General features: G+C 36.1%; 1 protein-coding gene across 1 annotated transcript; it reads right to left on the minus strand.

Moving 5' to 3' along the window:
• Positions 1 to 3,523: 3,523 nt before the first annotated feature.
• On the minus strand, positions 3,524 to 22,926 carry IFI44L (interferon induced protein 44 like). The gene is made up of 9 exons (XM_014481778.2): positions 22,819 to 22,926; positions 15,486 to 15,979; positions 14,935 to 14,983; positions 14,020 to 14,215; positions 11,550 to 11,702; positions 10,285 to 10,456; positions 6,434 to 6,534; positions 5,980 to 6,154; positions 3,524 to 5,826 (listed from the first exon to the last, which is right to left on the minus strand). The coding sequence occupies exons 2-8, from the start codon at positions 15,967 to 15,969 to the stop codon at positions 5,984 to 5,986; spliced, it is 1,326 nt and encodes a 441-aa protein (XP_014337264.1). The 5' UTR covers positions 15,970 to 15,979; positions 22,819 to 22,926; the 3' UTR covers positions 3,524 to 5,826; positions 5,980 to 5,983.
• Positions 22,927 to 23,950: the final 1,024 nt, after the last annotated feature.

The following is a 23,950-nucleotide window of genomic DNA, read 5'->3' on the forward strand; positions in this document are numbered from 1 at the left end:
GATATTCTCAGCTTTCCTTTCCTTGAGACTTTAAAAAAACATATTAATACATATTAAATATGAGCTCAGAGTTGGGATAGATCTCACCCAAAAGCCTATGTTGGTGTGCCCTCTATCCCCACCCCTTGCATACTCCCACTGGTCCTTTTAGCAACAAGGATCAACCCTATATGTTTGGAGTATTTTGAGTGTCTCAAGTCCTTGTAAAAAGCTATGCTACAACTGTTCAGACAGCCTCAGATAGCCTGAGCCTCAGCCTCACATTCTAGAACAGAAATGTGTCCTTCTGTTGGATAATCTACAGATGATTAGATTATCTGTAGGTTACATTATTATAATCAAGCCATTATTAATGAAAGGCTCACAGGCCACATTGACAAGATTGTCAGATACAGTTTCTTCTTTACCATGTAAAATGTGGGACTTCTTCAAATGGGAATGAAGACTTTGGACACATTGCCCTGGCTTCTAGTCAGTGTCTTAACTTTCACATGGTACCGAGAACTTCCCCCTTTGCTAATGACACCCTTCCTCTGGGTCTCTTCAATTCTATTTCTCTTGATTTTTCTACCAGTGTTATAGCCAGTGTTTCTTCCCAGGATCGGTGACTACCTTGTAGTTTCGACAGAACTGAGTCCCTCTATTACCTTTTTAGTACATAGCAATTCCATAAATTCTGTGTTCAGATCCTTTCATGGCCTGGACTCCCAAGAGTCTATATGGAAGTTTAAAAAACTCAGATCACTGTTTCAGGTTTGTTTGTTTGTTTTTAACCCCTGTTCTAAATAATCTTAATTCTTAAGAGGACAATGGGCATGACTCTGGGAAATAAGGGGTGAAATACACACAGGAAGTCAAATAACTATATATATATATATATATATATATATATAGTTATTTTAAGAGTTTGTTCTAGCTGCATGTGCAACCCATTTGAAATATCTGAAGTCCGACCATGCAGATGAGCTACTTTTTCTCCCTGGACTCGTCAGTCATGGGGACTTGACAATTCTCCCTCTATAAATCTACACTGAGAATAGAACCACTGATTGCCTATCAGGCAGAACAAGGTCTGATACACTCAGAATAACACACCTGTATTTTTATCATATTAATAGTAAGCTTATTGAAATTATAGTGATCCATTCACATTTGAATTGCTTCTACAACATAACACAAAAACAGAACACAAATGTTCTCAAAAACTTAACTATGTGTGGTTTTCTTTGCATTTTTTTTATCAATATCAGACTGTCATTCTCATGAAATACTCCAAAGAAATAAATTGTTTAAAAAAATTGTAATGATTTTCCCACCTCTGTTGAGCTCAGCTTGTTGGTCTTTTCCCTGCCTCTTGTGAGTTCCTGCCATCTGTACTTGCAGTTTTGCTTACACCAACATTTCTTCCTGGGGCCTGAAATAGCTTGAATCTATCCATGTGAGGGGTGTGCAGCTAGATATTGACTATTATCCTAAGTATTGTCTGACCAACCCCAGTGTCCTGCATTTTCTCCAGCATCAGAGAAAATTTTTGCAGTGGTTTTGTAGGCTTGATTCCATCTTGCTTAGATTGAGGGCAAAAATCAGATGTATTTAATCTACTCTCCTCCATAAATTAGCCCAGACATTCATCACATTAAGGATGGGATTTGGAGACATCCAAATTCTCACAACTTTCAGTTCAGTTCAATTCAGTTGCTCAGTCGTGTCCGACTCTTTGCGACCCCATGAATCGCAGCACGCCAGGCCTCCCTGTCCATCACCAACTCCCGGAGTTCACTCAGACTCACGTCCATCGAGTCAGTGATGGCATCCAGCCATCTCATCCTCTGTCATCCCCTTCTCCTCCTGCCCCCAATCCCTCCCAGCATCAGAGTCTTTTCCAATGAGTCAACTCTTCACATGAGGTGGCCAAAGTGCTGGAGTTTCAGCTTTAGCATCATTCCTTCCAAAGAAATCCCAGGGCTGATCTCCTTCAGAATGGACTGGTTGGATCTCCTTGCAGTCCAGGGGACTCTCAAGAGTCTTCTCCAACACCACAGTTCAAAAGCATCAATTCTTCGGCACTCAGCCTTCTTCACAGTCCAACTCTCACATCCATACGTGACCACAGGAAAAACCATAGCCTTGACTAGATGAACCTTTGTTGGTAAAGTAATGTCTCTGGTTTTGAATATGCTATCTAGGTTGGTCATAACTTTCCTTCCAAGGAGTAAGTGTCTTTTAATTTCATGGCTGCAGTCACCATCTGCAGTGATTTTCGAGCCCCAAAAAATAAAGTCTGCCACTGTTTCCACTGTTTCCCCATCTATTTCCCATGAAGTGATGGGACCGGATGCCATGATCTTCGTTTTCTGAATGTTGAGCTTTAAGCCAACTTTTTCACTCTCCACTTTCACTTTCATCAAGAGGCTTTTGAGTTCCTCTTCACTTTCTGCCATAAGGGTGGTGTCATCTGCATATCTGAGGTTATTGATATTTCTCCCGGCAATCTTGATTCCAGCTTGTGTTTCCTCACAGCTTTAGGAATGCCTTAAGACTTTGATCAAGCTTCCCCTGTGGCTCAGAAGGTAAAGAATCTGCTACAATGCAGGAGTCACAGGTTTGATCCCTGGTCAGGAAGATCCACTGGAGAAGGGAATGGCTACCCACTCCAGTATTCTTTCCTGGAGAACTCCTTGGACAAAGGGGCCTGGTGGGCTATAGTTCATGAGTCTCAAAGAGTCAGACTCAACTGAGCAACTAACACAAAGACTTTGATCAGCCTTGCTATCAGGTGGCCACTTTAGCATCGGATGGAGTTATGTCCCTACAAGATGATTAATCATCAGCCGGTATCTGAATCATCTGAGGCCTACTTGAGTCCCCCGATCAGTTTTGCCAATTAGTTATTAGCCTCCCTTTTTTATGAAGAAGCAACATGATAATCTTTTAAGATTAGTTTTCTAAAGAAGACACAGGCTTGCACATCACCCACTGTAACTACCCCCCTTATTAAGGTGGATGCTGGATGAATTTGCACAATGCTACAAATTTCTGTCAGAAATAATTACTTTTGTTTTTACTTTTTTTCAAATTTCATTAAGATATAACTGATATAAAACATTATGTAAATTTAAGATGTTCAACATGATTTAATAAACATATATTATGAGATGATTACCACAATATGGTTAATTAACATATCCATCATCTCATCTCAAATCATTACCTTCTTTGTATGTGTGGTGAAAATATTTAATAACTACTCTCTAAGCAACAACTGAAAATTTGTATCCTTTAACGAACATCTCATTTCCCTCCCGCTCAGCCTTTGGCCACCACCATTTCATTAACATTTAAGAAATGTTATGCAGTATTTGTCTCCCCTATATGACTCATTTCTTTTAACACAATACTCTGGCCCATCTATTTTGTCTAAAATGGCAGAATTTTCTTCTTTTATGGTTGAATAATATTTCATTTCTTTATCCATCCATTGATGGACATGTAGATTAAGAAACATGTTGTGGCATCCACCTACCACACAAAGGTTCTAGCATTGATACTTAAACTGTCTCACCAACATCCCCCTCACTTTAAGACAATATTCTACCTTATATTTCCCCTTGTTTTATCTACTGTGCCCCTTAGCACTATTTTGCTAAGAAGTATTTTAGCAATTTTGGCTGGACTATACAACTAAATGAACTGCAAATTATGTAAAGTTTAAAAAATGCTGAATGGCTTCTAAAATGCAGCAAAATGGTGAGTCCTACTATCTCTCAGGATGGTAGAGAAAGATCAGCAGAATCTACAATGTCAGGGAAAGTCCTCTCAGGTTAAAGAGAAGTTTACCCCTTTTGAGGCTTCCTGCCATCACCAATCCTTTCCAGCCTAAACTCCAAATAAATATTTAGCTCCATTGGGGGTTTAAATGCTCCCAAAGTAGTGTAAAATCAGAGGATTCAGAATTGTGACATCAATTATCTAACACTGCCCTTTATAGAAAAAGAGAAAAAACCTCAGTATTTACATTCTCAAACAATGTTGGCTCACCTAGACAGTCCCTCATTGCTTAAGTCTGTTCATAATTCCATTACTTCCCATCTTTTTCAGTATCTCCTTCTCCCTCATAACAGTATTCTATGCTATCCTTTCAAATAAAGTTCCATTTTGAATCTAATTTTACATCTAGAGAAACTTTCCTCTGCCCAGATTTTTGCTGACTCCACTCTGGAGAAGGATGAAGTATGGCCCTACAGTTACTGAAATCAGTGGTGGGTCTTGAGTCACCTTCGGTCTTTTCCAACCAACAATAGCTATGGCTTTTTTTTCTCGCTAGAATACATGGAGGCAAACATACCTTACTTTCCAGACCTGTTGTGCCTTATAACCACATCATAACTATCCTGTCTGCCACTCTAATTTTGTTCCCAACATCTACTTGGGCTCTACTCCTCAATACTTATGACCATTCTATTCCCAAATATTTTCTAAAGAACCTATCCATCTCTTCCATTGAACTATGGCTTCTGGACATTCATTAGAACATGGCTTCACCTGTAGCTTTGATTTAGGAAATATTCTTTTTCCCATAATTATCCTGAAGGAATTCTTGCCCTTGTAATACCCAGGACTTCCCCCAAAAGATAATAATTCTAAGTTGGATTGTATTAATACAAAGAACCATTGATCCAAAGCATATTCATTTGACAAAGACAGAAAATTGAAAGGAGTTAAGTAAAAAGAGAGAAAACCTGATTCTTCATCTTTCTTTATTAATAGTTCTAACTTCTTCAGCTATCCAGTGAACTTTAGAATCATTTGGGAGTACTTGTATAAAAGAACCTTATAATTGACTTGCAGTAGTAGACTTCCCTTTCACTTTTCACTTTCATGCATTGGAGAAGGAAATGGCAACCCACTTCAGTGTTCTTGCCTGGAGAATCCCAGGGACGGGGGAGCCTGGTGGGCTGCCGTCTATGGGGTCACACAGAGTTGGACACAACTGAAGTGACTTAGCGGCAGCAGCAGCAGCAGTAACCTTATTTGATCACTCTACTTTGGAAATATGGCTAGGGTGGTTTGGAATTCAATCAATGAAAATCAGGCACGGGTTCATTAGAGGAAAAATGTTTTTTTTCTCACAGAAATGAAATGTTAATCTCTTGGGAACACTTGTTTCTTTTAATTAACTTAAATTCATATTTTCATCCAGAGCTAAGTGATACATTCTCCTTCCTTTATTTATCTCCAGCATTTCATTCTCTCACAGTCTTCCTTTCCATAAGGAGAAAATTTTAAATATACATTATCACACTGGGGAGATCGGGAGATATGCTTAAGAGCAGGTATGCTTGCTCCCTTCCAGGCAGTGTGCGAATTTCTGTGAATAACCAAGATAAGCAAAATCCAAACCCTGCTTCTTGAAAAGCTCACTATTTAGAGAAGCAGATATCTCTAACCATTTTATGCTCAGTGTGGTTAGTACTGACACTGAGTTTTAAATTAAGTATTGAAACAATTAAGACAAGTAAGTAAGGAAATAGTTAACTTTTCTGAGGATATATTCAAAGATGTCATAGAAATTAATTTGTAAATAGTGTATAAATACGAAAGATGGTTTGCAATAGGACATATGTTGGCCCACTACTGCTCAAGGTTGGCCTTTGTACTTGAGGTATGGCTGATCTTAGAAGGAACCATCAGCTAAATATTGTCAGGGACAGAAAGCAAAACTCGAGTAGAGGCAGAATCTCAAAGAGGCTGTTGGCAACTCCAGCTTGGGCCAAGTGTCTGAATCAAGTCAACTGATGCAGAGCTGGAACATTCCTGCAGTTGTATCTGGAAACAAAACATAAAAATGGTGAGAACAAAGCAATATTGTTACATGACTGTCAGGACTACTGCAGGCAGATGGGTACCAACCATCCAACTGAGAAATAGCTAGTGTTTTTCCAAAAACTTCGTGAGAGGAGCAAGATGGGGCCAGATCACCTGTTTACTCAAGAGGCAAATCCTCTAAGAAGTCATCCGTAGCCCGGAACATCTGCTTCAGCGCAGAGAGGATCAGAATGTCCTTTACAGGGTCCATCTCCCTCTCTGAAGCATAATTGTCAACCACCAATATTCTAGAAAGAGGAATGCCTAGTATCTTGTTGACATTCTGTATCTGTGGAAAAAAGAATTTAATAAACGTAAGTCTTATATCTAAAATTTGACTGAATTTAAATATAATTTAAGAAAGAAACAGTAAACACAATGGCTTAATATTATTTTCTGAATATAATTATAATTCAGATTATTATTTTAAAGTAGGGTATTAACTTCAATCAACCAGCCAATTGATTCATTTCTTCATTTACCTGTGAATATGTAGTGTGAGCATGCACACACATGCAAAAATATAAAACTATTACAATTCTATCTAGTTGCAAAAAGTATTCTTTACCTGGCTTTGAGAAATCATAGCCTTATTCATCTTTAAGAAGTTGTCTTGAAGAACTTCATTGCAATTTTTCACTTTAGTAAGTAATGCTACTTGTGCTACACCTATATCAAGTAGATAAACCAGTTAATTTACATCATAAACAGTAGTGTATTAACAAGATAATTAAATATGTGTGAAAATAGTACTCTGTAAGGTAAATTTAAGATCAGGAGAATGGAATATTCCCAAGAAATCTCAATATGGGACTTGAAGTTCTTATAATGGGAGACATTATTTCTTCCAAAATGAGAGACTATTTCTAAATGGAATTAAAATTATACTAAGTTTCAATCAGCTACTATCCCATTCAAACAGTGTGTTTTAAATTGGTCAGTGGGGGGGAAGTGGTTGCTGGATCTTGAAGACTGAAAAAGAACCCCAAGGAAGAGAGAAAGCAAGGAGAGTTGTCTGAGAGCATTTGTGAACGTGAAGTACACTGATTTCACAGTTCTACTAAGGACCCTGCCTTTTCCCTAAAACCATAGAGATCAAAGTAAATAACTGGTTGTAACTGAACCAAAGTTCTACTTTACTAACAGCTATTTCCCCAAGAAGGACAGAGGGATATCTCTTTAGACCCCAAAGACATAAAAAGAATGAGAAGATACTATGAACAAGTCTACATGCATAGTTTGACAACTTAGATGAAATAGACTGAAACTATACACTACAAACTACACTACAGCTCATCTAATATGAAATAGATCATTTTAATAGCCCTAAAACTATTTTTAAATTGAACTCATGGTTTTAAAAATCCCTGAAAAAGAAATCTCCAGGGCCAGATGGTTTTATTGGAGAATTCTACCACACGTTTAAAAAAAAAAAAATTCTATACAATCCCTTCCAGAAAATGAAAGAGGAAAGAGTACTTCCTAACTCATTTTATAACACCAATATTACCTGAGACCAAACCCTGAAAAATACTGCTGTTGCTGCTGCTAAGTCGCTTCAGTCCTGTCCGAATCTGTGCGACCCCATAGACGGCAGCCCACCAGGCTTTCCCGTCCCTGGGATTCTCCAGGCAAGAACTGGAGTGGACTGCCATTTCCTTCTCCAATGAATGAAAGTGAAAAGTGAAAGTGAAGTGATTCAGTCGTGTCCGACTCTAGTGACCCCATGGACTGCAGCCCACCAGGCTCCTCCGTCCATGGGATTTTCCAGGCAAGAATACTGGAGTGGGGTGCCATTGCCTTCTCCTTGGCAAACACTACAGAAATTAAAAAACAAAACAAAAAAACTACAGCCCAATATCCCTCATAAATGTAGATGCCAAATTTCTTAATAAAATATTATCAAATAGGATTCAGCAATATATAAAAGGAATTATGCACCATGAACACATGGGCTTTGTGTTATGGAGACAAAGTTGGCTCAAGATTCAAATTCAGTCAATATGATCCATGACATAAACAGACTACACAGGGAAACAATTCCCATGATCATATCAATCTATAGAGAAAAACCATTTGGCAAAATTCAATAGCCATTCATGCTTTAAAAAAAAACAAACTCTCAGAGAAGTTGGAATAAAGAAGAACGTCCTCAACTTAATAAAGAACAGCTATTAAAAACTATAATGGCATTAGTTGACATTAACGTGGTGAAACATTGAATCTCTTCTCCTAAGTTCAGAAACAAAACAAGGGTATTTGTTCTCATCACTATTCAACTAAAAGTACGAGCCAGGATGGTAAGATAAACAAAAATAAATAAAACACATACAAGTTAAGAAAGAAGGAATAAAATTGTCCCCATTTGAGATGACATGAAATCCTAAGAATTTAATGATGAAAAAAGTCTTCCTAGAACTAATAAACAATCAACATCCCATTAAGACTTTTTTTGTAGAAATATACAAAGTAACTCTAAAATTTCTACAGAAATGTAAAGGAACTAGAATAGATAAAATAATTTTGACAAATAAGAATAAAGTGGAAGGGATTATTTTACCCACTTTAAGACCTATAGCTTTTATTATTATATAACCACAGTGATAAAGACTGTGTGATGTTGGTAGAGGAATGAACATATAGATCAAGGGAACAGAATAGAGACCCAGAAATAGATGCACAGAAGTGAGGACATGGATTTTTGATAATGGTACAAAAGCAATACAATTGAGAAATGACAGTTTTTTCAACAAATGGTCCTGGAGCAACTGAATATCCATAGGCAAAAATAAAATCAACCTTGACCTACACTTCATATCCTACACAAAAAGTGACTCAAAATTAATTACATATTTAAATGTAAAATGTTAAGACTATATAAAACTTTTAGAAGAAAACAGAAAAAAATCCAAGACTTAAAGCTTGGCAAAGGATTTTAGACACAAAATGAAAAACATGATCCTTAAAAGAAAAAATTGACAAATAGGAGTTCACCAACATTTTTAATATTTTGTTTGTGAAAGGCTCTGCTAAGATATTGAAAAGACAACTGAGTACTGGAAGAAACTATTTGCAAACCATATGTCATATCTGACAAATGAATCATATCTAGAATTTACGGGTCTTTTAAAATTCAACAGTAAAAAAAACAAAGTGTCCAAATAGAAAACAGGTCAAAGACATGAAGAGATCTTTTACTGAAGAAGACATATACAAGCAAATAAGTACATTAAAAGATGGTCAGTGTAATTAATCATTAAAATGAAGTCCCTCAGTCGTGTCCAGCTCTTTGCAACCCCATGGACTGTACCCTGCCAGGCTCCTCCATCCATGGGATTTTCCAGGCAAGAATACTGGAATGGGTTGCTATGTCCTTCTCCAGGGGATCTTCCTGACCCAGGGATTAAACCCAGGTCTCCTGCACTGCAGGCAGACTCTTTACCAGCTGAGCCGCCATTAGGGCAATGTAAACTATCATTATATACCTACTAGAAAAGTTAAAAAAAAAAAAAAAAAAAAGCAATAATCGTAAATACTAGCAAGAATCCAGAGAATCTGGATCTCTCATATATTGTAAAAATAGAAAATGTGCAGTAATTCTAAAAAGTGGTTTGGCGTTTTCTTTAAAAAATTAAACACAGAGTTAGCATAGGACCCAGCAATCACACTTTTGGGGAATGATTCCAGAAGAAAGAAAACTTACATCCACACAAAAACCTGCACACTAATATTCAAAGGAGCTTTATGTGCAATAGCCCAAAAACAGAAGTAATCAAAAAGTCCTTTAATAAAGAACGGTTAAAACAACTATGGAATATCTATACCATGAATTAGTACTCAACAATAAACAGAAATGAACAACTAATATACATAACAACTTTTATGTAATTCAAAGGATATTAGACTGAGTGAAGAAAGCCAGCCTCAAATCAGACATACTGTTGGGATTCCATTTGTATAACATTCTCAAAACTTATGGAGATAAAGGAGAGATTAATTGCTGCCAAAAATTAACTGGTGAGGGTTGGGGGGTACCATGACAAAGACTTTCATGGCGATGGAATAGTTCTGTATGTAGCAGTAGTTACTGGAATCTACCCATGTAACAAAATAACAGAGCTATAACACGCCTTATGAGTGTTGTATCTCCTGGTTTTAATCTTTCTGGTCTAGTCACCTAATATGGGGAGGTAATTCCTCTATCTAGCCATAGGAAAATCACACATGATGAAAAAATCATAGCCATTCTAGTCTTTAAGGATTTCAGTAAAGCCTTTGAATGATCTCTATCTGCTACTGCCACCAACCAAACTGGGACTCTGGAAATTGGAAGAAGGGGACATGGGACCTTGCTGTATTCTTTTTGCAATTTTCTGTGGATGTATCTTTATTTCAAAGTAAAAATGTTTTGAAACTCACCGCAGTTTATTACTTCTTTTTGAATTTGTTTGAGCTTTGCCACCATTTTAGAGGAGAGATTGTCCATAGAGTTGATATCAAAGACATAAGCCACACAGTGGATCCTGTCTTTCAGTGATGGAGAGGTGATGAAAGTAGGATGCTTGGGTGTAATTGGTTTTTGGGGACTAAACTGTTATAGAAATATAAGGTAACATTTAAGAGAATGCTTTCATTCATTTAAAAGAATTCTGCTGAATTCTTTCAGATACAATTCATGTTTCAAGCATGATCGCCACTAACTTCCAACACAAAACTTCCCTTCTCCCAGACACTCCTGCCCCAGATTAGTTCACAGCATTCTTTCATACTTCCTCTCCACTGTTAGCATGGTATCATTATATTAAAAAAAAATAATACAACCCACTTCATTGCTTTGGCAAAATATATATATATATTATATATATATATATATAATTACAACTTAATTATCCATAATGGAAATATTTCAGAAAAGTACAAACAATGCTATTTTTTTAATTTTATTTTATTTTTAAACTTTAAAAGCTAATTTCAAGTCTCAGTCTCTTCAAATCTCAAAGCACAATTGAGGAAAAGGAAATCACTGCTTAGAAATTGAGGCTAATTTTATTGCACCCAATACCTAAAAGAAAGGTGACAATAATGTTTAACTTTCTGAGAACTTAGAATTTATCTTCTCATTTAATCTTTTTAGCCACCTATGAGATCAGCATTATCATTATCTACATTTCCCACATTAAAAAAAAAAAAAAAAACTCACAGAGACAAGCATGTAACTTACTTATGGGTACACACCTAATTGGTAGCAGAGCCAACCTTTGAAATCAGGTATTTAGGCTGTATTTAAGTAGTGAAGCCTGCTCACCTTCAATGTAACATCACATATCAACTAAGAGTAGTTGTTTCAATATTTTGTCTAAGTGATTATAAAAGTGCAAGAGATTATATTACTCCTTTCCTAGTATTTAGAATCATTGCAAAGAGTAATATAAACACAGTTCCTCCTGACCTTTTCCTGGAACCTATATGAGTAAAATCTTGCCTTTTGGTTATATTTCTTAATGCTATAGAAAATAATAGAAGTTATCTGCTTTCTTTACATAAATATTTTTTAATTTAAAATACAGTAGTATTGGTTGGTGTTGAAACCACTTTATAAAAATTAGAAATGCATGTGATAAAATATCAATGAAAAGCATTGCTGAAAATGATTTGAAATGTTCTAGACTTTGAAGGATTCTTACCTCATATCTGTCTGGCACACAGCCTTTTAAGATGTGGGGTATGTCATCCACACATAAGCCTACTCCCTCTTTCTCATCCAGCCCCATGGAGTCACACAACATAAATGGCAGAGATTGGCCATTTTTTCCATCTTTAATAGAATATATCCTATACTGTAAAACAAAACACAGCAATATAAAAGTTCACTCTTCAACTGGCCTTCAAGATGTAATAATAATAAGAAAAACCCATTAATATTTATACTGTGGTCCTCAAACATTTTGGTCTCAAGATCAACTAAGTTTCTTAAAAATTATTGAGGCTCCCAAAGATATTTTATTCATGTAGGTCTTATCTATTTATGTGCAACATACTAGAAATTAAAACAAACATTTTTAGTATTTCTTAAATTATTTAAAAATATAATATGAACCTGTTATATATTAATCTAACAATTTTAGGGAAAAACTATTTTCAAAAAATTATAGAAAAGAGTGGGATTGATATACTTTTTTCAATTCTTTTTATGTCTGAATCAATAAAAAACAGCAAGATTCTCATAGTTGCCTCTGCATTCAATCTCTTGTGATATATTGTTTGGGTTGAAGTATATGAAAAATCTGACCTCACACATACAGGTAGTAGGCAAGGAGGGAGTATTTAATTTAACAGCTTTCAGAGAATTCTGGACATTGCTCATTAATAATACATCAAAGCTGAACAAGTGATAATTTCTCAAAGGTTCCCTGCAATGTGAAATCTGTGATACTTTCAAACTATGACATTAAGTTCATTGATCTATTTTACACTTTGAATATATTTTTTATCCATCCATGATTTTGTAACTTGATGCATTGGTCATTTGAAAGTATTGGTTCACTGGCTTATCTGGATCTTCCAAATATTGGTACATTTCATTGTACAATATTACAATATCATATTTGTTAATACCATCATTAATCTCATTAGATAAGTCTTTAAGTTCTTAAGTTTTCAAGCTCAAAGTAGTGGATACAAACTTCCTCATGCTCTTTTTCTTAAAAGCTCAAATGTTATCTTTGACAACAAACACTGTAGGTTGTTATCCTTGAAGTGATACCCTCATTTCGTGCATTTTTCCCCAAAATGTCTACCAAATATCCAAGTATAAATAAGCAAGTCTTTCAGTTGTCTTTTCAATCAAATATGATATTCCATGAGAAAAGTTCAGCTTAGAACCACCATATTTTGACATGCATTAGGAGCACTTTGCATGCAGAATCTGCCTGCAGTGCAGGAGACCTGGGTTCAATCCCTGTTGGGAAGATCCACTGGAGAAGGAAAAGACTACCTACTCCAGTATTCTGGCCTGGAGAATTCCATGGACAGTCCATGGGGTCACAAAGAGTCAGAAACAACTGAGGAACTTTCACTTTCACTTTTCACTTTAACAAAGCTTCTTTTCTAGACACACTCCATCTGATCCCAAGACTATTTTTCAGGATAACTCTGAAAAAATTTCACTTATTGGTCAAATACACTTTCAACATAGACTCAACTATAGAAGATTTGGGAAGAATCACAAAGAAAAGGTCTTCTCAGAGACACCAAATGATACTCAGTTCTTTCAGTCCAAACCAGGAGGTGGAGAATTCCTCTGTAACCTATTGTCATTTGTGAAGGAGTCAAAGCACCCATTGCTTCATAAAAATGCCTAAAGCAATTCCACTGGAGATTTTGATCTAAGTGAATGGGGTTTATTGGTACCTCAACTTGAAAGAAATTAACTCTAATTAGAGTTAGATAATATTCAATACATTAATATTTTCTATTAATTCCCTTTATTCTTTTTGTTGATTACATAATATTGACAAGCATAGAATGGAAGCTTCTAGATAAATATTGCACTGTAAATCAAAGATCTTTAGCATAACAGTTTTAAAAATGGCATTAGTACTTATTTCCTTAAATATATTTATTTACAAATAAGATAGTCTTTATAGGAGCGTTGGTAGACTGATTTACCCCATGAAGGTTTTGCTTCTCATGATCATTTTCTATTAAATGATCTCATATAATGCAAAAGTGTTACAATACATAATTTTCATTATTTTATTACAAAAAAAGAGAAAATAATTTCAATCCAGGCAAAATCATGTGGGACATGAGTAAATATATATATATCAAATAAAACGGACAAAGATTTTTTTTTTTTTTTTTTTTGGACAAAGATTTCTACAAAGTTTTTAAACATTTATTATTTTTTGCAAATACCAAAAAGCATTCTTCTTAAAACTGCTTACGTCCATTAAAATGGAAAGCTTCTCTGTCTAATATAACTCGTGGGGGAAAATTCTAATTCAATTTTTATTCCTGTTTTACATTTGATTTAGCATTTAATTGTTCATAGATTAGGAGGTTAAGCTATTGAAGAAAGTGCCAAAGAAATTAACAGACCTCATAATTGTAACCTATAAAACAAAATCCTCAGGAAATCCTGAAATAACTTACCTGTTCAGTAATGCTGGTGACATCAGATCCCACTATGGCTTGGCGAGTCAAATGGCCTTGGAAAATGGACTTCACTGAATTGAAAAAACTGGACTTTCCAGACCCAACTGGACCCAGCAAGAGAATACGGATTTCTGAAACCAAGTCTGCATAGGGACTGTAGGCTCTGACATCTGCTAGGAGACTATTTCTGTGCCTGGAAAAGTGCAGTTGTTAAATACAACAGCCAAACTTTCATAAGGAACAATATAATTCTGCTGAGCTTGTCTTCCTGCTAAAAAGCATGTTTTAACACTTATTTATTATTTTGATATTAGCATCTTCTTTCATATAACTTGAAAGGGTCTAAGGTTATACATTTTGTGCTTGAAGAAAATGTACTTATCTATATCTGACTAAGTTAAACTAACCAGCAACCAAATAATTTCTAAACTATTAGCCTTAGACCCCATAAGTATAATAAGAAATAACAACACTGAAAATGAATTTTCAGTGACAATGTTACATTAAGGGGAAACAGAAATAAAATATATGCAATGCAAGTGTTTATCTATAAGTGGGAAGAGGGGACTTTGTTTTTAAAATTTTCTGAGGTTTTTCTGAAAACTTGATTCTCAAAATAAGGATTCAGAGGAATTATCTAAAATAGTCTTCTCAACTCTGGAAAACTTTGAATCTAACAGAACCAAAGTGAAACATGAAGTCAAACTGCCATCATGTGGATCTTAAAAAGTTTCAGCTGGTAGTGGTTTTGTTTTTGTTGCTGTTCTAAATTGTTTTCAACACATTATGTCAGGAACACTGTAACTGATTTTTATCACTCCAAGTAACATGATTTTTAATCTCACTGTCAGTGCCATTCATACAGTTGATCTAAATGAAATGAGTAAGAGATAGTTCAAGAAACTAACTTACTGTGTGGCTCTTGTTATCCTGTTTATGTAGCCTGCCTCATCTTTAATTCCTAAAGGAAATAAACACGGCATAACAATTTTTAAGCTTGTCTGATTAAATGTGACCAAGTCTAACTTCTAAATAGGGCATTGAGTCTTTTTGCATAACCCAGATGAGCTGTTTGGTTAGGAATTAGGGTTGGCAGTATAATGAGATTAAGGGGAGCTAAAAGTATCTTCTTTGTATAAGTCACTCTGCAAACTCGTATAATTATGCCTAGGAGTCCCAGGGCTAACTCAAAAGGTGTCACATGTCAAAATAATGAAACTTCTCTCTCCGTCTCCATCCCTTCATTCATACTTCTCAACTTACTTTGGCCAAAGCTGCCTATATTTTCTGGGTGATAACCCCATAACCTTTATGCCTTCCATGTTTCATTTTGGAGGTTATTAAAAAATGTGTGATATGAAATTCACTTGTCTGTCTTCTTTTTTCTTGTTCTTGTAGATTAATTATGAGTTACCAAACACAAAGACTAGAATCAGAACTTAGTAATGTACAAATTAACATACCTTCAACTCGAAAAACTTCACATTCTAAAAATGTGGACTTTGCGTGAGATTTTACTATTAATTCTTCCTCAAAAATTCTAGGTATATAAATGCGACTTTCTTCAAAATTTAGAGATAATTTTTGATTGTAATAACTAGAGAAATAAAATGTCAGGTTATTATGATAAAATGTCACTGTTGAATTTAAAACTACAGTTTTCATTTCCATTGTTTCATTCTTTTGAAGTGAAAAAAAGAAGGAAGCATTTGGCTCTATAAAACTTTCAGACATGTCAGAACTATGCCCAAGCGTAAAGACACCAAAAATACTGTTGGAATGATAAATCACTGTTACAATGGGTCCTTGACAACGGCACCTATTCTGCATTTCTACAGTGCTTCTTCCATGGACACTAGACTTATAAAGAAGTCTCAGAGAAACATTTCCAAGCAGCTTTTGAAAACTTCTTTCCTCATTCCATGTCAATGTGGTTGTCACTGCCATTGTTCTGTATCTAGTAGGAAAAAAAAATTTTAATAGTTTCAGAGAGCAGTACAGTATTGTGATTTCTGCTATACTAGTTTCTGTGAATTCTTTAGTCACTGACCCAATTAAAACATGTTATTTGGACTTGGAGTGTAAAGAACTATATACATACACATATGTATATGCAGGTCAGGAAGCAACAGTTAGAACTGGACATGGATCAACAGACTGGTTCCAAATAGGAAAAGGAGTACGTCAAGGTTGTATATTGTCACCCTGCTTATTTAACTTATATGCAGAGTACATCATGAGAAACACTGGGCTGGAAGAAACACAAGCTGGAATCAAGTTTGCCGGGAGAAATATCAGTAACTTCAGATATGCAGATGACACCACCCTTAAGGCAGAAAGTGAAGTGGAACTAAAAAGCCTCTTGATGAAAGTGAATCAGGAGAGTGAAAAAGTTGGCTTAAATCTCAACATTCAGAAAACGAAGATCATGGCATCCAGTCCCATCACTTCATGGGAAATAGATGGGGAAACAGTGTCAGACTTTATTTTAGGGGGCTCCAAAATCACTGCAGATGGTGATTGCAGCCATGAAATTAAAAGACGCTTACTCCTTGGAAGGAAAGTTATGACCAACCTAAATAGCATATTCAAAAGCAGAGACATTACTTTGCCAACAAAGGTCTGTCTAGTCGAGGCTATGGTTTTTCCTGTGGTCATGTATGGATGTGAGAGTTGGACTGTGAAGAAGGCTGAGCGCCAAAGAATTGATGCTTTTGAACTGTGGTGTTGGAGAAGACTCCTGAGAGTCCCCTGGACTGCAAGGAGATCCAACCAGTCCATTCTCAGTCCTGGGTGTTCTTTGGAAGGAATGATGCTAAAGCTGAAACTCCAATACTTTGGCCACCTCATGCGAAGAGTTGACTCATTGGAAAAGACTCTGATGCTGGGAGGGATTAGGGGCAGGAGGAGAAGGGGACAACAGAGGATGAGATGGCTGGATGGCATCACCGACTTGATGGACAAGAGTTTGGGTGAACTCCGGGAGTTTGTGATGGACGGGGAGGCCTGGCGTGCTGCAATTCATGGGGTCACAAAGAGTTGGACACGACTGAGTGACTGAACTGAACTGAATGTATATACATATACATATATATTATATATTTTAATATATATAACATTAATGGGTAGATATGAAAAGTAGATAATTTGGACATTTAAATATCATTAATTTTTTTAAGTCAATAGGAAAAACAAACTAGAGACTGGATTTAAAAAGTAGAGAAAAATTAATGAATTAGAGCAGAGATCATCACACTTTTTCTTAGTAACACATAGTAAAAATTTTAGGATTTGGGGGTCATATTGTTTTTACCACTGTTACTCAACTTTGCCAACATAAGGCAAAAACAGTCATAAACAAAGCTCATGACAGTGTTCAAATAGAAACTTTTTTACAAAAATAGATGCCTGGAATGAGGGCATATTTTACCAATCCATGAATCTGATTATAGAAATGAGAAATTAATTCAAAAAACAGTGCACAAAGAAAGAAATTGAAACATGAGAGGATTTAATAGGTAGGAAAGTCCATGATGGCTAGAACACTAGCCATCATGCCATTACTTTCAATAAGAAAAATTAAAAACAAGGGTAACTGTGATATAAATATATTTGAAAGCATTGGAGAGAAAACAAAGCAGTAAAGAATTATATTATTGGCTAAGATTTGGAAAAGAAGTGACTGCAGAGAGGTAAGCTTGGCATTGTTGCATCTGTCAAATTCAGAAGCTGCTCCAAACCAGGCTTAAACAGTACATGAATCATGAACTTCCAGATGTTCAAGCTGGATTTAGAAAAGGCAGAGGAACCAGAGATCAAATTGCCAACATCTGCTGGATCATCAAAAAAGCAAGAAAGTTCCAGAAAACATCTGCTGCTGGTTTATTGACTATGCCAAAGCCTTTGGATCACAACAAACTGTGGAAAATTCTAAAAGAGATGGGAATACCAGACCATCTTACCTGCCTTATGTAAGAAAGCAAAGAAGAACTAAAGAGCCTCTTGATGAAAGTGAAAGAGGAGAGTGAAAAAGTTGGCTTAAAATTCTCCATTCAGAAAACAAAGATCATGGCATCTGGTCCCATCACTTCATGGCAAATAGATGAGGAAACAATGGAAATAGTGAGAGACTTTATTTTTTTTGAGCTCCAAAATCACTGCAGATGGTGACTGCAGTCATGAAATTAAAAGACGCTTGCTCCTTGAAAGAAAAGCTATGACCAACCTAGACAGCATATTAAAAGGCAGAGATATTACTTTGCAACAAATGTCTGTCTAGTCAAAGTTATGGTTTTTCCAGTAGTCTTGTATGGCTGTGAGAGTTGGGCTATAAAGAAAGCTGAGCATCGAAGAATTGATGCTTTTGAACTGTGGTGTTGAGAGTCTTGAGAGTCCCTTGGACTGCAAGGAGTTCAAACCAGTCAATCCTAAAATAAATCAGTTCTGAATATCCATTGGAAGGACTGATGCTGAAGCTGAAGCTCCAGTACTTTGGTCACCTGATGCGAAGAGCTGACTCATTGGAAAAGATCCTGATGCAGGGAAAGATTGAATGCAGGAGGACAAAAGAATGACAGAGGATGAGATGGTTGGACAGCATCACCAACTCGATGTACATGAGTTTGAGCAAGCTCCAGGAGTTGGTGATGGACATGGACTGCAGCCTGGCATGCTGCAGTCCCTGGGATCACAAAGAGTTGGACACAGCTGAGTGACTGAATTGAACTGAACAGGGAAGAACCACCAGTGGACTGAAACAGACTTAATTCCATCTCTCGTCTTCTCAATCTAATCTATAATAGGATTAAGACAAATGAGAATTGCCAGTGTCTCTAGCTATATAGGACAGATACAAAATAAATTTTGTCTGAGTGAAGAGAAAATTTTCTTAACTTTAGGTCTACATTTTCTTGATATTCAATGTCTCACATTCATCATAAACACCAGAGAGCAGACAAAACAACATGATAGAAAACCAAGAGAAAAAAACAGAAAATAGAAAGAAATCCATACTGATAATTGAGTTGAAAGTGAAAATGAGGTCGCTCAGTCATGCTCGACTCTTTGCGACCCTGTGGACTGTAGCCCACCAGGCTCCTCTGTCCAGGGGTTCTCCAGGTAAGAATACTGGAGTGGGTTTCCATTTGCTTCTCCAGGGGATCTTCCCAACCCAGGGATCAAACCCAGGTCTCCCGCATTGCAGGCAGACACTTTAACCTCTGAGCCAGCAGGGAAGCCCACAGTGATTTTTAAACAACTGAGCTTTGTGTGGGCTTCCCTGGTGGCTCATCCGTAAAGAATCCGACTGCAAGGCAAGAGCTGCAGGAGAGGTGGGTTCCATCCCAGGGCCAGGAAGATCCCTTGGAGGAGGCTGTGGTGGTGCACCCCAGTCTTCTTGCTGGAGAATCCCATGGACAGAGGAGCCTGGCAGGTTATAGTCCATAGGGTCGATATCAGTCAGACATGCCTGAAGCAACTTAGCATACAAGCTTGGTGTATTCAAATAAGTAAAAGATAAGATTAAATGGCTGACAGAAAATGGAATGGGGTGGGAATTGAAGGGAATTCTAGACTTTAAAAATAAATATCTGAAATAAATTCAATTTATTTCTGAAAAATAAATTGAAGGTTAAACACACTTGAAAGAATTAGTTGGAAGAAGCTATATCAAATGAAAAATTGAGACAAAGAGAAGGAAAAAGAACAAAGGACCAAAGAGAATAGACAGTATAGTAAAATGAGAGGATATCTATGCAACTAAAGTCCAAGAATGAGAGAAAGAAAGAATATGGCAGATATCAAAGTAGTCATACAAAGCTCAAAAAGCAAGTAAGTCTCAAAACATTTCAAACATAAAATAGATTCCCTAATACACTAGAAAATAAAGAAATCTCTGGTGGCTCAGATGTTAAAGAGTCTGCTCACAGTGCAGGAGACCCGGGTTCAATCCCTGGGTCGGGAAGATCCCCTGGAGAAGGAAATAGCAACCCTCTCCAGTATTCTTGCCTGGAAAATCCCATGGATTGAGGAGCCTGGCAGGCTACACAGTCCACGGGTCACAAAGAGTCAGACACGACTGAGTGACTTCCCTCAGTACTAGGAAGTCCACTGATCAATAAGAAAACTGAATAAGATCTAGAAAACTGAATAAATGATAATTATTGTCAAAACTTGTGAAATGAAGCTAAAACATGCTGTAAAAAGTGTTCATAATTAAATATATGCATTAGAAAAGAAGAAAGGCTGAAAATCAATAATATAAAATTCATCTTCACAAGTCAGGGGAAAGTTGCCAATTATACACACACACAATAGGAAGTAAATAGTAGAAGTAAATAGTAAAAGTAAAGCCAAACTTAATAAAGCAAAAATAAATATACAAAGAGAAGATTAACAGAACCAATGTTAGTTTTCAAAAAGTATAAATAATAAAGTCAGTAAAACATTGCTGATATTGATAAACAAAAAATGGTTGGGGGGAGGAGCAATGTACCAAAATCAAGAACATAGACAAGAATATCAGGACATATGCTACAAACAGTAAAAACATTTTTTAAGCTGAACAATTTAAAAAAAAATAAATTTGAAAACAGGCAAATTTGAAATGGGCCAATTCTGAGAAAAACTTACCAAAACTGCATGAAAATAAATAGGAAAAAAAAAAAAAGAATAGTCCCATAGCTATTCTAAAAAACAAAACTCACCATTAAAGACTTTCCACAAATAAATTGCAAAGATAAGTGGGTCCAATAACCAAACCAAACTTTGAGTGCTAAACATTAGAATCTTAAAAAAACACTTCAAGAGAATATAGACCAACACATTACAATGGCATTGCAAGCAGGAACACTGCAAGCTAGTCTCACTCCTAAATACAGGTGTAATACTGTAAGCCAATCATCAAGCAATTAAAAATAAATAAATATTTTTTAAAATCTTCAGCAAAATATTAACAAGCCTAAAGAAAAAAAAGAAGTGGATTTTTAAAATTTATTCACAAAAGCAGCAAATAAAATAATGTACCTGGAAGAAAAAAATTTTTAAAGCTACAAACAACTTCTGTAGAGATAATTACAAGAAGAATGTTATAAAGGACATGAAAAATGACCCAAGTAAATGAATACCTATCCAATTTTCTTAGATGACAAAAGCCTTCTTAAAAATTGTCAGTTCCTCCAAAATGTATCTTTCAGTTCAGCGCAAGGGTGATCAAAAGCCCAAGAACATTCTTTCGATTGAATGTAAGAAGATAATCTGAAAGTTCCCATGATATCTCAAGGAACAAAGAATAGCCAAGAGAGTTTTAAAGATGAACAAGTTAAGAATTATATAAAATTACGATAATTAGGAAAATGTGACCATGGCATTAAGATAGTCAAGAGCCCTGAGACTGACCCACTTTCATAGCTGGGTTGCCCTGGAAAACAAAGCTGAATGCCAAGTTTACATGTGGAGACTTTACTGCTGGGTACAATTTCAAAGAAATAAACATGAGATAAAGCAGAAAGAGAAACTAAGAACAACCTAAACCAAATACAAACTTAACACAACTGTTTACTCAGCTTGAAGGGGAGGTAATAGCTCTATAGGAAAAAAATTTTTAATTAATATCATCCTCATAATCTCATAGCATTTTCAAAAGTAAATTCCAGTTGATATGAAGCACTAAATGTGAAAAAATTTTAGAAGGAAGTATGAGATATTGTCATTACAACCTTTGCTTTGGGAAGGATTTCTAAAATAAGATACCAATAGTACAAACTATAAAGGAAAGAAAAATAAATTTAACTACACTAAAACTTAAAATATCTTACAATAAAAGGTACAACAAATGCAACCTTAAAACATCATATATCTTACAAATACTATCCCACCTATGAACAATAAAGAAACCACAAACAACCTAATAGAAAAGTAGTCAAAGTATGTGAACAAGAAATTCACAAGTGGAAGTAACTTAAATGGACTATAAGTCCATTTAATGGACTATAAGAAAAAATGTTCAAGAATTCTAGTGACAAGAAACTGTAAATTAAACAACAATGGGATATCACTTCACATCAAACAAAAGTTCAGTGAAACAGATGACCAGGATATAGCAATTCAAGAATATTTACATTGTCCTGATGGCCATGCATCATTTTGGAAACAATGTGCATAGCATCATTGTTTATGGTAATGTTAGAAGATTGGATGTACAAGTTTTTGCATATTCATAAAAGGAAATACTAAAGAGCATTGAACTAACTGAATTAGACATATTTGTCTTAACGCAGATAAATCTCAAAGAATTCATATTGACTGGAAAGAAACAAGTGGAGAATGAGAATCTTAGTATGATACCATAAATAAACTGTTAATTTACAAAGCAATACTGGAGGTCATTTAAATACACACATATATACAGTAAAAGAGCATAAAAACAAGCATGACAATAATTTATGACAAAGTCTGGGTACAGTTTCTCTCTAGGAAGTAAGGGAAGTGAAGAAAATGTAAGAGAGATTCATCAATAATTTCAGTGAGATCTGTAATGCCTTGAAGTTTTCAAGAAAAAAACTATTCTTATTAATAAAGCAAATCATTTAAAAAACCAGAACTGCATAAGATTACAGTAAAGTTTATGTATTCTCTGTATTCCCTGTATTTGAAATATTCATTAAAAAACAAAACCAACAAAAGCAAAAAGCATGATCTTAGTAGCAATTTCACTTGAAAGTCTTCTTCAAAGAAAGAAAAACAAACAAATTTCTTTGCCCACAGTTAGGAAACGTTGGATGGCAGCAAGTCACTTACCAGCTTTTCAGAATGGGACAAGGCTTAATGGAGTGTTAACTGCTCTGTCACACTTATGGACTAGCCAGAGTTTGAAGACTAAAGGTTCTGTTGAGATCAGTGGCTTCCTGTTCCTGAAAAAGGAAAGTGAAACTCAAAGCAGCAAATGAGCAGGAAACAGCAAGCCAACTGCTGTTAAGTTTCTTTTTCCCTAAAGAAAAAAGAGACAGAGAGATCTGCTCAGCACAAGAAAAAGGTGCAAAGATGTTTGGTCCCCTCAATAGCCCACATCTAAGCATGCATGAAATGCAATTATTAATAAGAAATTACAATAAAACTAATAGTTTAAAATTTTTTGTTCATTTAACTATCTATTTGGCACTGATCTATGGGGCTACATACATTTCCCTAGTTTCTTCAATCTTATACAGTAAACTTTACTAGCATCCATATTTCTAAAAGTATGAAAATGAAACTTCAGAGACTTTGCCCAAAGTGATTGAACTGATAGAGTGGTGCAGTCAGCTGGTATTCAAAACCCAGACTCTCTGCACGGAAACGAACAGATTATGATTGGGCTTTTCCTGAATGCATATGTAAGGCAGTGCGCATTCTCTTTTCCCATTTACAAGTTCATTCATTCAACACGAACTTAGACCCTGGAAAGCAAAATGCTGAGTAAGATAAAACCTCCGCCCTCAGAGACCATGCCTTGTACTCAGGGAGGCAGGCAGGTAAACCGACAGTTTTGTCAGTGTGCCAAGGGCTACAGGAGGTGTCACGCGAGTGTATGTTCCTCAGTTTTTGTCTTGTCACAACAAAGATTTGGAGTGACGGACATTAAAGCCCCCTCGACGTGTCACAGCTACTGGGGCTCAGCAGATAGCGCCTTTGGGACATGCTGAGGAGTAGCCTCTCCAGAGTCCCTCAATTGTGCCCACTGCTGCCCACCTGTTCACGGGAGGTTCAAGGAAACAAGAAATGAGAGATTGTAAAGGAATTAAGATTTCGTTAGGCATGTCCCTCCAGCCATAGGAGTGAGGACCTCCTACCTTAACTGGAGGTCTTCTGGAATCTGAGACTGAGCTTTGTGAGCTTTCTGCTGAGTTTGTTTTTCACTGTCCCGGTTTCCAGCACGATGGGCCTTCCCCTG

The sequence above is a fragment of the Bos mutus genome, chromosome 3, assembly GCF_027580195.1.
Source record: "Bos mutus isolate GX-2022 chromosome 3, NWIPB_WYAK_1.1, whole genome shotgun sequence".
In the NCBI taxonomy this organism is placed as follows: Eukaryota; Metazoa; Chordata; class Mammalia; order Artiodactyla; family Bovidae; genus Bos; species Bos mutus.